The sequence below is a fragment of the Lipotes vexillifer genome, unplaced genomic scaffold (assembly GCF_000442215.2).
Source record: "Lipotes vexillifer unplaced genomic scaffold, Lipotes_vexillifer_v1.1 scaffold512, whole genome shotgun sequence".
NCBI classification, from domain to species: Eukaryota; Metazoa; Chordata; class Mammalia; order Artiodactyla; family Lipotidae; genus Lipotes; species Lipotes vexillifer.
The window spans coordinates 548,976-564,197 of record NW_006787695.1 but is presented as its reverse complement, the minus strand read 5'-3'; the positions used below and the strand labels follow the sequence as shown (position 1 = coordinate 564,197).

Below are 15,222 nucleotides of genomic sequence, written 5' to 3'. Positions count from 1 at the left end.
CTGCTGAAATATCCCCCAGCTGACCAACCGCTGGGTTCTCGGAGCACAAGAAGCTTTCTTCTTCTAAAGCCCCTGACCCCGATCCTTGTCTCTTCTCTCTCTTGCTGATCACATCCCTGAGAGGTGACCCTTCAATTCTTCCAACTGACCTCAGGCTCTGAACTCTCGCCAGGGTAACCAACAGCCAGCAACACATCCATTCTTCCAGTGTCTGGCTGGACAAATATTCTGGGGTCCCTACTGTGCCCCAGGGTAGAAAGTGATACACAGTGTGGTAGACATAGACCCAGGCCACCTTCAAGCCTGTCAATGTCCACTTTAGAGCCCCCCATGCTCAAAGCAGCACCTCTCAAACTCTCTGATCTCAGGATTTCTGGATGTGCTAGAAATCTATCGAGATCCCTGAGGAGCGTTTGTTGGTGTGGGGCTTGGGGGTGTCTCTCGATAGCAGCCACAGTAACAAGTAAAACAAAAATACGGAAAACACAAGAGCACTCAAGGATGCATTTCACTGGTGGTCAAAGAGGCAACCATGATCACACGTCAGGCGGCCACTGGAAACTCCACCCAGCACTCATGCGTGAAGGAGAGAGGGAAAAAAAGCAAATAATGCTTTCGTATTCTTACAAAATTCATAGTGACCTCAGAGTCCCATAAGGAACTCCCATGGGCCTCAGGACCCCACATTGAGAACCACTTTCATCTCAGCTATGGACCGACCGTAGCAACCCATTGCATAACCGATGCGGTCTTTCAAGAGGCATTTCGTTCTGCCTCTTAAATAGACTACTTCGCAAGAGCCAGCATTTTCCAAACATGATAAAGAAATATTTTTACAGTCTTTTCAGTTTAGGCTCTGCAAAGCAGACACATTTTGAATGAGTCTGTTAGGTATTACAATCCGCCCTTTTCATTCTCATTTAGTATCTATTTTGTGATCATTTAAGAGCTCACGACACTAAATACGGGCATTCTGAAAACCTGAACAAATGACACATAATCAAATATAACTGTCTCCCATTCAAAGTCTTTCTGATGATCCCCACTTCAAACCACAACCTTCTCACCAAGATCAAAGGTGTCACTTGAGAATGTGACAAAGACCCACTTTCCCTCAACAGTCTTCCTCCAGGATTTCCTACCTGTCAAGGATATCCAATTCCCACAGCATAGCCCTCATTCCCCAAAGACTAAGGACGGAGACCAGGCGGTCTGGAAGGGAGCGACCTAAGGGTCCCCAGGAGTCATCTTAAAAGTCCCCCGTGGCCCCAGGTTTGGGTCAGCATCCATCCTACATCTTTGCGCGACACAGGCGAACCACGTCCTGGGAAAGCACATGGAATCCAAACATCTACTAAGAAGACAGAAACGAGTGTCTCCCAATGCCCGCGCCTGAGCCTTGCCCAGCTGGAGCCAGAGAACATGTTCATAACCCAAAGTACACTGCTCTACAAGCCCGAGCACGGCCAGTCCATGCAATGTCAGGACAGCCAGAGACCTGTTTCAAAGGGCAATGCCATGCCAGCCACTTGGGAAGTCAAGTTTAATGCTGGCAACAAATAAAATCGATAGAAAGGCAATGTCTCCATTCCTCCAGAGCCTTGCTAAAAGCTGCCCACTCCGTCTCGATGGCCCTCCTGCAAATCTGCGGTCTTTCAAGAATCCACTTGCAGGACTCCTGCTGTCTGTGCTACTGAGTGATTCCTGGGCTGGGCTGGCGTCCTCATTTTATACTAATCCTGCCTTCTACTTTCCTATCACTGTGTGATGTCTGTCACGATTCATTACTCTTTTCTGGGCTGCAAATGAAGCAGCCTGGAACCTGGACCGTCAGAGGTTGCACTGTTTCCAGAACAAAAACATTCTGAAGGGACAATTCAGAAACCACCTTCTGGGGCAGACCCGGGACTGTCTACCTAGGAACTACCTGCCCTGCTGACTTAACAGGAAGGCTGGGCAGCGGGCCTGGCAACAGGAGATGGCTTTTCCCATCCAAAGAGGTGGCCGCTCTCAGGTTTCATCAGAGTATTTGTCAACGTCTGAAGAACTGGAGTGTTTTCAACAGCCAGAAGGGTTCTCACCCCCTCAGCCAAAAACCTTCCCGTGTACGTGGGTGTGTGCACACCTGTGTATGCAGTAGTGCAGGGGGAAACAGAAGCACAGAAAGTCACCGGACAACTAAAGAAAGAAGTCGGTTTCCCCTTTTACAAAGGTAGGAGATCTCCCGCCGACAACCCAGGAGGTAAAGAACCCAGTCCACACACCCACCCCCCACCCTTCCCACGGATGGTTTTGCCAATGGCATCCCAAGTTCTAGACAGGGATTGTAAAGCTGATGTCTAAAGCTGACGGCGCCCTCGTTTTACTTTTGCTTTTAAGGAAGCCGAACAGCTGTCCTGAAATGCACTGCACTTAGAAACAGGCTTCTGGAGCAGGTGGCCGCTGACTCGTTTTTCTCCAAGCTTATTTCTGTGGCTTCATCTCCCCAGGGAAGCAGCTGGGGGTTTTCATTCGTGGAGGGGGAACTGTAACGAAAGCAGCAGCAGCTGGGAGAGGGAAACAAACGTGTAAGAGGGTCAACCAGCCACAGTGCACAGAACACAAGACTCCCCCCAACGACCAAGATGCCCTGGGAATGGTGGGAAAAGATGACGCAGGCTTAGCAGTTCTCCTGGGTCACGATTCCATTTCTTCCGTGGCCCTCTGGGATGCTCAGAGGAGTAGCCCAGAATCTCAATCAAAATACCACACTTTACTACCAGGAAAGGTAAATAAAGATGAAAGAAAAGAAAGAAAAGAAAGAAAGAAAACAAAGAAAGAAAGAAAGAAAGAAAGAAAGAAAAAGAAAGAAAGAAAGAAAGAAAAAGAAAAGAAAGAAAGGAAAGAAAAGAAGGAAAGAGAAAGAAAGAAAGAAAGAAAGAGAGAGAGAAAGAAAGGAAGGAAGGAAGGAAGAAAGGAAGAAAGAAAAGAAAGGAAGAAAGGAAAGAAAGAAGGAAAGAAGGAAAGAAAAAGAAAGAAAGAGAGAGAGAGAGAGAGAGAGAGACAGAGGGAGAGAGGGAGAGAGAAAGAAAAGAAAGAAAGAAAGAAAGAAAGACCTACACAAAGAAGAGTAACAAAAACCAAAAGCAAGCAGAAATAAAGACCTAACCCTGGTCTCTGTGTTAGATCTTTACTAACTTTACAAGCAGAAGACAATGAAATTGAAAACAAGAGACTTCCCTGGTGGTCCAGTGGTTAAGACTCCACGCTCCCACTGCAGGGGGCACGGATTTGATCCCTGGTCGAGGAACTAGATCCCCCGCGCCGCGACGACAACGCAGCGCCGTGAAATTAATAGTAATAAAAAAAGAAAACAAGAAATCAATAGAGAAAAAATAATCAAGGCCACAAAAAGCTGCTGCTTTGACCCAAATCAATACAACAGATACCTCAGAGTCTGTTACCAAAAGAACGTGCTAACTAATCTTTTGCAGGATCAGCTAAATGAACGTCTTCATGAGTAAAATCACTGCCAACAATGACTATTTATATTCAAGGATCCAACACTCTGACTCACTGGTGTTTTGTGTTTTTCTGGATAAATGTTTTTTTCCCTTACGGTGTAAGGATAAATGGAAACCAGCACCCAGGCAGAATTTCCAAAAGAGGAAACTCTAGACAGTTGGCCTCTTCTGGATGTCCATCCGATTTAGGGGGGCGGGGCGGTAACACTCCAAGCTAGAGTTCTCAGTCTGTGCTGAATGATTTTTTTTGGAATTGTCCGCAAACACAAGCTGGCTAACTACCCTACTCACCTCTCCTCGCTCCCTGCTAGCCCCGCCCCCCCCCAGACTGCACACACCCAGGCACAAGCACGCGCGGGCACACAAAGCCCTGCTTCTGTCTGCCCCTCCAACCTCAGACCTCAGGTGCCCTCAGCGTCACAAAGGCTGTCCTCTGAGCAGCGGAGCCCTGCCCGCCACACCCAACCCTCAGATCTGCCCGGTCTGGTCTTTTGTTCAGTGAAGTGGGTCCTGAGATAATGATCCAGCAGGGTGAAATCATCAACCGAATTAACTGTCGACTGTTTTACAGGAACCCTGCAGAGGTGGCCCTCCAAATCATCAAAAACGTGTCCAAAGGAGCCAAGTCCAGAGAATGCATATAGAGAGCAGCTCACGAAGTGAGAGTGCTGGGTGCAATGATTTTCAGGAACTCATGCATTTGAGCAGGGACTCTGGGAGACGGTTTGTTTTTCCTGTAACTGGAGGGAAAGCCAGCGTGAATTTCCAAATGGTAAGTGGGGTGAACAGATGTGCAAGGTGCCGAAGGTGGATCTTTTTTTCAAGCATGGAATCACCCAGTGGGAGGGGACCTCGGACGGCCAGAGTCTAGTCTTGACAGTCCTCCTAGACTAAGTGGGATGCACTGGGCCAAGCAGGTGTTGGGGAGGCCATGGCAGCACCTGGCACAAAATAAAGGCTGGAAGGACGGCCCAGAGGGGTCCGACGGGAGCCCGTACATGGCGACAAGGTGACTCACAGGACGGGTGACAGCCACCCACATGGAGAATGTCCCCTTCATGTTCCTATGCCCCAGGGGAGCAGGACCCGCCTGTGCCGGAGGAGGAAAGGACCTGCATCCTATAGAACACATGCCCCGACTCCATCCGCGGCCTTGGCTGATATGGGGCGTTCCAATGGGACGAGCCTCGCGGACACTCAGGATGCTTGACTGGAGTTCTCCATGGCTAACTCCAAAGGCACCGAATAGCTATTTGTAACATAAGCTCCTATCTGGACGCAACCCAGATGCCAAGCGGATGTTTACTGAAGTGCCGTTAAGGGTGTAGCAAGAGATGCAGCATCCTGTGCCCCCAACCCAGCGTAGTATCGGAGATCCGTCCTCCCCGTGAAACGCAGCGGGGGGATGACGCTGCTGGAATTAGGAGCTGCTTAGACGCATTCGTAGTGTTGCTTTTATTATTCTTCCAAGGGTAACCTCGGGGTGGCGGGGGGGAGAGCCTGCCAAGTTCCTCAAAAAAAAAGATAAATAAACGTACCCGTGTTGTCCAGTCAATCAACATGCTCAACCCTCCTTGAGAACAATCCGCCTGCTGCCACCTTTACCTCCCGCCCCCAGGTGGACACAAGCTTGGTTTCTGGGATTCCTCGTGGCTAACCACACCTGCCTCCGCACGGGTCACAGCCGTGTGTCTAAAGGTCCATCCTGGGGCCAGAAGCTCCTCGAAGGTATGAGGCTTTGTCATCTCATCTTGGAGCGGTCCCGTCACTGGGGTTTCTCTTGCAACACGAGAACTGGTGCTGCTTGGCCGGGGAGGTGGCAGTTAGTGGTGACACCATTCCAGCCCCTCAAAAGAGGGCAAAGATGTGAGAGCCTCAGGTAACTCATTAATCCCTTCCCCGGCGTGCACAGGCACGTGCGCACACACACACACACAATTTCCAGCCCCACCTGTCGGTCTGTGGATCTCCCATTTCTCCTCCCAGGTAGTAACGGAAGAGCTTTTTATTGTTAACTGCAGTCCCTCCATTTGTGGAAGTCAAGGCCGTCAGGCCAGGGCTGAGGCCAGGCCGGGTGCAGCCATCCACCCGTCACGTTCTCCAAAGCGGTGCCGCGTCTCAGGTGAGGCGTACACAGTAGATCAGGAGAACCGGCGCACGATACACAGAATAAGAGTCCTGGTCGCAGCCCCAGAACCTGGGGACGTGCTCGTTTACGTGGCAAAGGGGAAGTGAGTTTCAAGGAGCTATAACCACAGAGGTGAATCAGCAGAGCCTTAATAGCGAGATGCCCCTGGGTTAGTTGGGTGAATCCAGTGGAATCACAAGGGTCCTTAGAAGTATCCGAGAGAAGCAGGAGAGAAACGGCATGAGAAGGGTTTGAGCCGGCAATGCCGTCTTCAATGGCGAAGGAAGATTATCATAAACAAAGGAAGGCGGGCGGCTTCTAGAAGCTGCGAAGGGCCAGGAAACGAATTCTCCCCTGGAGCCTCCCAAAGGCACACAGCCTTGCCCACACCTTGGTTTTTAACCCAGCCATACTGGGAATTCCCTGGCGGTCCAGTGGTTAGGGCTGCGAGCTTTCACTGCCGAGAACACTGTTCAGTCCCTGGTCAGAGAACTGAGATCCTGAGAGCTGCACAGCACGGCCAAAAAAGAAAGAAAGAAAGAAAAAAGGAAAACAACAGTACTACCATTTCCAGACTCCTAACCCTTGGAACTGCAGGCTAATCAATGCATGTTGTTTTAAGCCACTGAGTTTGAGGTAATTTGTTACAGTAGCCCAAAGGTGGGAAAGGCCACGCGAGAGATCCCAACAGGAGACCAAGGGAAGTGGGGCTTGCACCGGGCTCCCTGTGCGGGCCCTGTCCGCCCCCCCGCCTCCCCGGCTCCCTGACTCCGGGGTCAGAAGGAGGAGGTGCTCTGAGCATCGGAGGGGTGGACGCACGACAGGTGTGCCGAGAGGACGGAGCGCAAATCCACGCAAAGACGCTCCCGTATGTCCTGGAAAACAAGATGAGCCTGTGTTTGGAAAAGGTGATGCTCGTGATGATGAGGGTGATGATATTATGGTGCCTACCTTGGATGCAATCAGCCAAGTCCACCTGGGGAGAGGCTCAACTAGTGCATCATGGGAACTCCAAGGAGGCTGAGGTAACGTATGATGCATTAAAAGGTTCATGGTGTTATGGACTGAACTGCGTCCCTCCACCCAAAGAATTTCATCTTGAAGTCCTGACCCCCAGCACCTCAGGATGGGGCTGTATTTGGAGATGGGGTCTTTACAGAGGGGATGAAGGTAAATGAGGTCACTAGGGTGGGTCGTGATCCCATGGGACTGGTGTCCTTATAAGAAGAGGAGATTAGGACACAGACACGCACAGAGGGGCGACCCCGTGAGGACACAGGGCGGAGACGGCCGTCTGCACGCCCAGGGGAGAGGCCTCGGGAGGGACCCAGCCCTGCCCACACCTGAACCTCAGATTCCGGCCTCCAGAGCTGTGTGAAAATAAATTTCTATTGTTTAAGCCGCCCAGGCTGGGGTACATTGTTTCTCTAAGCAAATGAATGCAACAGGAGAAACAAAATGGGGTCCATCCAGCACAATGAAATATGACTCAGCCATAACAAGGAATGAAGCACTCACAGGCTACCAGGATAAAACTCAAGAATGCGAAGCTCAGTGAGAAGCCAGACACAAAAGGCCAGACAGTGTGTGATTCCACTGATGTGAAATGTCCAGAACACGCAAAGCCATAGAGACATGGGTTAGCGTCTGCCAGGGGCTGGGGAGTGACTGCTTAATGGGTAGAGAGTGTCCTTTGAGGGATGATGAAAATGTTTTGGAACCATATAGAGGTGGCGGTTGCACAACACTGTGCCACTGAATTGTTCACTTTAAAACAACCTTCTGTGAATTTCGATGAAACGCAAGTTCCCCGAGGGTCAGAAGTGATGCAGATGATGCTGGTGGAGGGTGGCAGGATGTGGCAGCAGGTGGCGGAAGGTGATGGTGATGATGTAGATAACGACAAGGACATCTACCAGGCAGATCAAACTAACCACGCCCCGAACGGTCCTCCTGGCCTTTTCCCCCAAACACTGCTCCATTCCTAACCCCCTCAATGTCTCCAAGTGGTGGCACAGCTTTCCAATCATGTAACCCCCAAACCTTGGAGTTACCCGATTCTTGTCTCAGCCACTGTTAGGGCCTGCATGTCTGTGTCTCCCCCAAATTCATACGGTGAAGCCCTAACTCCTGGTGGGACCGTATTTGGACACATAACCTCTAAGGAGGTAATGAGGTCATATGGGTGGAGTCCTGATCCAAGAGGGCACTTCCTTCTCTCTGCACAGGCACCCAGGAAAGGACGTGTGAGGACATGGCAAGAAGACAGCCACCTGCCAACCAGGAACCCTCTGTTCTCGCCAGAAACCCAACCAGCCAGCACCCTGACCACGTGCGGAGAAAAGCCCCAAACGCCCCGTGCTGCCTCCGTCCTCCCGAAGGTCCCTGTGAAAAAATCAAGGGAGACGACTGTGCTCTGAGCAGAACACTAGGTATGATCTTGAAAGAGTGAACCTTCCTTTCTCAGTTCTTTACTGTTCTTCCTGGCAAGAAAGAGCATATTTGTAGTTTTTGAAGAAAAGAGGAAAAAGGGAAACGTTTTAAATGGTGTGAAGGTGGTGACATGTGGGTGTTTGAAAACCAACCAACAAACAAACTTGGGGGAAAGTACCAAGAAAGCCCCAAGAAGCTGCTCCTGAGACTGAAGGAGATGTACTGAGCATCGTGAACATGTGTTTCTCAGGAAGAACACTGTGCTCACAAGCTTCAAGTGACCCCGGAAAGGGGAAGCTTGTGTCTGTGTCACGTGGTGCTTCTGCCCTTTTCTTGCAGTGACAGTCATGGCCTCCTTGGTGGTCCCCAACTGTGGAGAGACCCATCCCGGAAGCAGGTCTGAGACCAGCATCATGGCGCCATGTCTTCGTCCCCATGGATGAGTCAAGTCGGGACAAGGAAGGTTGTCCCCAGATCCAGGGAGAGAGGTGTCCTCCTGTAAGGAATCCAGGATGTGGCAAGGGGAGACTGTGGCTCGGGCAGCCACCTGCACCCCAAAGGCAGAAGCTCAGGAGGAAAAAGCCAGGGAGACATGTCAGGAGAATTCAACCCAGTGTTATGGACTGGATGTCTGTGCCCCCCCAAATTCCCACGTTGAAGCCCTATCCCCTCCCCACCAATGTGACGGTATCGGAGGTGGGTCTTTGAGAAGTAATTACGGTGAGATGAGGTCATGAGAGTGGGGTTCCCAGGATGGGATTAGTGTCCTTATAAGAGCTTTCTACTGTCCACCATCTGAGCACACAGCAAGAAGACAGCCAGTGCAACCCAGGAGAGAACTCTCACCAAAATCCAACCACGCTGGCACCTTGACCTCGAACTTCCAGCCTCCAGAACTGGGGGAAATCAATCTGCGCTGTTGATAAGACACCCAGTGGACGGTATTCTGTCATGGCAGCTGGTGCTAATCAAGACAACAAGGTCGGGATGCATTCAAGACGGCGCCCCTTGGCCTGACCACATGGAAACTAACTCTGCCCCATCCAGCTCGGGGGATGACCTCTGTCAAACAGTGAGCTCTGCTTTAGCCACACCCAGACGCTGTGTGGGCTGAGGACGCCCTCGGAAAATACACGTAACCTGGTGTCCTCCACCTCCAAGCATCTGGGGAAACCGCTTCTCGCACCAAGCTGTAAGGCCACGTAGAAATCAACTCTGCAATCCTCTCTGGCAGGTGTATTAGTTTCCTGGGGCTCCCACAAACTGTGAGCTTAAAGCCACAGGCACACATCCTCCCCCAGTCCTGGGGACCAGACGTCTGAGGTCAAGGTGTCCCAGGGCCGCGCTCCCTCCAGAGGCTCCAGGGGAGGGTCCTTCCCGCCTCTCCCAGCTTCTGGGGGCTCCAGGCGTCCCTGGGCTCGTGGTCGCGTCCCTCCCGTCTCTGCCTCCGTCTTCCCGGGGCTTCTCCTGTGTGTCTGTGTCTCTCCTCTTCTGTGTCTTAGAAGGACCCTGTCACTGGATGTAGGGCCACCCTCATCCAGGGGGACCTCATCTCAGTCCCTTCACTGCATCACATCTGCAGAGACGCTGTTTCCAAACAAGGTCCCGGTTCTTCCCAGGTCCTGAGAGAACATGAATTTCGGGGGAGAAGGGGACTCTAACCGACCCAGGACAGCAGGTTCTGTGTGCACGTGTCTGTGACCCGTTTGCTCACCCCTGCCTCTCTCACTGACTGCACGTCTCTCCTCCTGGCTGGTCTTCACCTGACCGCACGCCCCCCGCCCAACCCCTACTTTCCATCCTCTGGCCCATCTGCCTTTGCTCCTCCTGAGCAGGGAACTATTGGCCGTGCATCTCCTACGCTTTCCTCCCCGCACCCCGCCGTCCCCTTGGAGATGCAAAGTAAGAAAGCAGAGCACGTAAGATGAAGACGACACGAAACAGGCAGATCCATGCAGACAGAGAGCAGATGGGGGTTCCCAGCAGCCGAAGGAAATAGGGGGTGACTGCTCACAGATTTGGGGTCACCCTGAGGGGGCAGCAGACGAAAATGTTCTGGAACCTCACAGAGATGAGAGTCGTGCGACTCTGTGAACGTGTAAAGCACCACGGCATGGTTCCCTTTGAAATGGTTCCTTTTGTGTTATGTGAATTTCACAGCAATTTTTTAAAAATGATAAGGAACAGGGGCTTCCCCGGCGGTCCAGTGGTTAAGACTCCGCGCTTCCACTGCAGGCGGCTCGGGTTCGATCCCTGCTCAGGGAACTGAGATCCCACATGCCACTGGGAGTGGCCAAAAAACAAGTTTCTTTTTTAAAATGAGGAGGAACAGCCTGCAGGACTTCTGTAAGACGAAATATTCTTTTCTAGTATTTTCCGTAATTTTATAAAAAGAAATATTCTTTTCTCGTATTTTACCTAACTTTCGAAGTTCCTCTGACACTCTGAAGTTGAAACTACCCGTTCACGCCCACTCAAGGTAAATCAGATTAAAAGGTGAACACAATTTTCTGGGCATCACTACACAATAAGCAACATTCCCTCCTAAAGGCTTCTGTCAACACTGCCCCGGGAGAAGTCATTCACATGCAGTGGGAAATCTCCCCAGTGCGGATTCCACCCGCCTCCAGGGCGTGCTGCTCCTGTGATGCTTTGGGAGTCCAGGTGGGAGGGAGAAAAATTAGGGCCGGTTCTGGGGAACCAAGGGTGCATGAGACAATCTTATCAGCAGGGAGGAAAATGAACATAAGAGACAACAGTGCAGGTTTAATTACTCACTACGGAAGGTCTCCTCGGTCTAAAGAAAATACAACTTTCTGACAGCGTGAGGTGACGGTAAAAAAATACAAGTGTCAGGCGTGAGCGCGTTTCTGTGGTCAGGGAATGAGCTTTGTGCCTCGATCTCAGGGCTGGTGGCTGCCCAGATGGATGTACAGGATAAAACTGCAAAAATCTACACGCGTGCCCCCTCCTCACAAACTCAAACGAGTTCCCATGAAAAGTGGGAGCACTGATTAAGGTCTGTGGTCTCTTAGCAGGATGGACCCCACGCCGGCGCGCGTCCTGGTTTTGATATTGTGTGACACCTAGAGAAGACGTCACGGGGGAAAACTTCCTGAAGGGTGCATGGGACTAGGTGCAGGTTTTGGAATCCCCGGTGCGCCTATCATTATTTCAAAACATTTCTCTTTAATAGCACCATTGTTCGTGCTCATAGCAAGAAATCAAGCTTGGTTACCTGGACCAGGAATGTGGACCAGGGGGCTGCCCACCATTCCTTCTGTAACTGAGCCTGTTTTTCAATCTATGAAATCAGTTTGGCCAAGACAGGACCCAAGGTCCCTTCCACGCTCTTTAAAAAATGCCTATGTTGGGGCTTCCCTGGTGGCGCAGTGGTTGGGAGTCTGCCTGCTAATGCAGGGGACACGGGTTCCAGCCCTGGTCTGGGAGGATCCCACATGCCGCGGAGCAACTAGGCCCGTGAGCCACAACTACTGAGCCTGCGCGTCTGGAGCCTGTGCTCCGCAATAAGAGAGGGCGTGATAGTGAGACGCCCGCGCACCGCGATGAAGAGTGGCCCCCGCTCGCCACAACTAGAGAAAGCCCTCGCACAGAAACGAAGACCCAACACAGCAAAAATAAATAAATAAACTAATAAACTCCTACCCCCAACAACAACAACAACAACAACAAAATGCCCATGTGATTTTTCACCAACACAAGCTGAGCTTTCTTCCAAGCTGTCTGAATTTGTGGAGAGCTATTCAACCTAGAACACGGACAACTTCCCATAGACAGTTTATCCAGGAGCATAGAATAAGGGCATCTGAGACCTTACTGGTCACTGACTTTCCTCCTTATTCTATCTCCAAGGTTTCATGGCCGCCCCGTGAACTGGGCCGTCCGCTTCCAGCTGGGTCTTGGTATCCTGGTGCCAACCCTCCTGGGGGGTCCTGCCATCTGAACAGCCACTGCCGGTTTTGCTAAATCATGCAGAAGCACATCTGTGCCCACCTGCGCTGATCATCACAACCGTCCTTGGGGGATTGTGAGTCAGCAATCCTGTCCCACAGGCGCCTCCCCCGGGGCCCAGCTCACAGGCAAAAGAAAAGAATGAAAAAAATGCCTGTTGGTGAGAAAAAGAAAAGCTCACACACAGGAGTGGAGATCAGACCAGGTGAAAATGCACAACCGTGTGAGGCCAGAACTTCAGAACTTCAGGGTAGAGAACAAGCCCAGCCGGCCTGGTCCTTCCACCCTGACTCATTCTGGAAGGTTCCAAGGGCGTGGGGATTGTGGTTATGTTAAGAAAGGCTGAGAGGTTTGTCAGGGTGGTTTTTTTGTCTTCTGTTTTGTGTGTGGGTTCGTTTCAAGTTGTGGAAGACAGCCTTGCTCAGCTGGAGAAATGCATACAGATGGCCTCAGACGATTCAGAGTCGCTGGGGGTGCCTGTTTGCGATGGGGAACAGTTAGGAATGGGTCCGGGGCAGTCAAAAGGGAACTTAAGTTTCCTGGGCCCGAAGCTTGGGATGAAGAGGCACCACGCTGGCCCCAACTGCATTCTAACTGTGGGTAAAGGGCCCAACATAGTCCCTCACTTTTGTCCATGACACCTCATGGTCTAACGTTACTGGAAACTCTAACACCTCTGATGGGTTTGGGATTTTTTAAAAGCTTATTCTTAGCTTCTTAGATTAACCAATCTGGAATATTAAAGAAAGTTCTGGCAAAAAGTGATTTTAAAAAGCCACCAAAACTGCAAAGCCACACACACCACACACACACACACACACACACACACACACACACACACACACACACACACACACACCCCTGGGTCCCAGGCCCCTGCTGGTCCAACATCCTGAAGGCGTGTGACCTGGCTCTCCCTTCACACCCTTGGAACCCACAGGAAGTTATCCTCGAAGAGCAAGTTATGTTCTTCATTAAGAAAGGGAAAGACAACTGGAGAGCTCATTCCCCCCCCCACCCGGCCCTGCTCGGTCCCCAGAGGCAGTGACATTCTATTTTTAAGGACAAGATGACTCTCTGGGCACCCTATGCCCACTAGGCAGCGCCCAAAGGGCCCCCAGGCAGCTGCAGACACCAGGCTACGTCACGTCTGCAGCCCACCCACCAGCCCATGCCCCGCCTGATGCCCTGGCACCTTTCACAAGACTTGCTTAAGCGCCCAAAACAGATCCAGTTGCCAGCGCTGTGTGCCAAGGGCCGCCGGGTCCTCCACCAACTTTCCATTGTTGAATTGTGTTTCCACCTACCGGTGTGACTGCACTGGTCTAGGTTTCTATCCTCCTCTCCTACCCTGCAAAACACAGCCAGGTTTTAAAGCAGCCCTGCAAGGTGCCCCAGAGGAAGAGAGGGAGGGAGAGACAGAGAAAAAGAAAGGGAGAGAGAGAGAAGATGAGACAGAGAGACACACAGAGAGAGAAAAACAGGAAAGGGAGGGAGAGATGGACAGAAAGAGAGAGAAGATGGAGGAGGACATGGACAAGAAGGCTTAGAGGGAGAGGAGAGAAACAGGAGAGCGGGAGGCCGCCCTCTGTCCCCTCCGTCCCAAACCAGGCTTCCTGGGCACCCCTTCCTCACAGCCAACTACACACGGGCACCCCTTCCTCACAGCCAACTACACACGGGCAAAAGGCTACTGACGGAAAAGGGAAGGTTTCAATGCCACTCTGGCTGTGCCCCTTGGTCATATGAAGCCCCAAGCCATGCCCTTGAGGCCAATGCTTCCTCTCTTCCAAGAGAGGGTGGGGAAGGGCCCAAAGAAGTACCGGGGTACCCCTGCTCCAGGGTCATTTACGGTATGTGCCCCCTTCCCCACTGATTCTTTCCTGACAGTTTGGGACAACTCCCTTAGCAACAAAGGGCTGCTAAGAAGCCACAGGCTGGCTTGAGCCCACAGCCTGAAGGCAGCGCCCTTGCGGAGTTGGGATATTCTGACCCACTCAGGGCGGGCTCCTTACACCAACACGTTTTAGGATCCAGGCACGCAGGGGACTGGAGACTTCACGTTTCCAGCTGCCTAGGAGTGGTCAGGTTCAAAGGAGGACGACAAAAAGGAAATCAGTGCCGGATAAAAGAAATGCCCAGTTCCGGATACACAGACGGAAAATACGGCAGGATAAGGAAATGCGTAATTCACCCCCAACGCCGCCCCGCGCCCCTAAAACGCCACGGGACACCTGACCTCCCAGTTCCAGATACGCTCTCAAGTCCAGGCAGGAGCATCCTGACGCGGGGGAGAGGGGGAGCCTGGCCAAGGTGAGGTCTGCAAGGGTCTCCGCGGCCGCCGCCGCCTCCGTCCCCGGGAGCCCCTGCCTCGCAGGGCGCGCGACGTCCTCAATGTGACGTGACCCCAGCAAGTTCTGTGACGTCGGGGGGGCCCAGACACCGGGGAGGTTGTTGGGGGGCGGGCGGGAAGGTCTACATCAGGAGACTTTGGAGGTGCGGGGCAGAGCGCCCGCAGGTGGGGAGGCTCTCGGGGGCCGGAAGGAAGCCCTCCAAGTCTCGGGGCGTTCGGCGGACCCAGGGCGCACGGGGAGCCCGGCGCGGAGATTCCGAGCAGGCGGGACCAGGCAGGGCCCTCCCCGGGCGGCGGCCGGGCGACCGCACACAAGCCTTTTGTCTGACGCCGGCTTCCCGGGCGGCGCCGAGCGCCCCAGCGGGCCGGGTCCCCGCGCGTCGCACTCACCCACGGTAGCCAGCGTGTCGAAGTCCTGCGGACGGTAGGCGGGCGGCTCCGGCGAGGGCGCCCCGGAGCCGGGGAAGTGCGCGGGCGCGCCGTCGGGGGTCTCCCCCGAGCTCTCTCGGGCGTCGGCGTCCGCCGCGGCCGCCTTGGCCAGCCCGGGCGCCTCCATGGGGGCGCGCTCAGGTCCGGGGCGCCGGGCCGGGCCGGGGGGCGCGGGGGGCCGGGTTTCCCGGGACGCAGCCTCGGAGGGCGGCGCGGCGGCGGCGGCGGCGGCGGCATCAGCGGCGCCCACCCATGCGCGGCCCCCGCCTCCCGGTCGGCGGCCGGGCGCAGCTGGCGGCGCGGCGGGGACAATGGCTGGGCGCGGGGCGGCGCTCAGGGCAGGAGCGGCGGCAGCAGCCGGTCGGAGTAGCCAGAGGCCTCTGGGGGCGGGCGCGGCGTGGCCT

At 53.3% G+C, this 15,222-nt stretch overlaps 1 protein-coding gene across 1 annotated transcript in view; it reads right to left on the bottom strand.

Annotated features, from left to right (window-relative positions):
- Window positions 1-15,032, bottom strand: part of PRKX (protein kinase cAMP-dependent X-linked catalytic subunit) — a 79,519-nt gene extending 64,487 nt beyond the window's left edge. The window contains exon 1 of the mRNA XM_007460483.1: window positions 14,780-15,032. Within this exon, the coding sequence (XP_007460545.1) occupies window positions 14,780-14,945 (166 nt within the window). The 5' untranslated portion in view covers window positions 14,946-15,032. The remainder of the gene's footprint in view (window positions 1-14,779) is intronic.
- Between the last annotated feature and the right edge of the window lie 190 nt (window positions 15,033-15,222).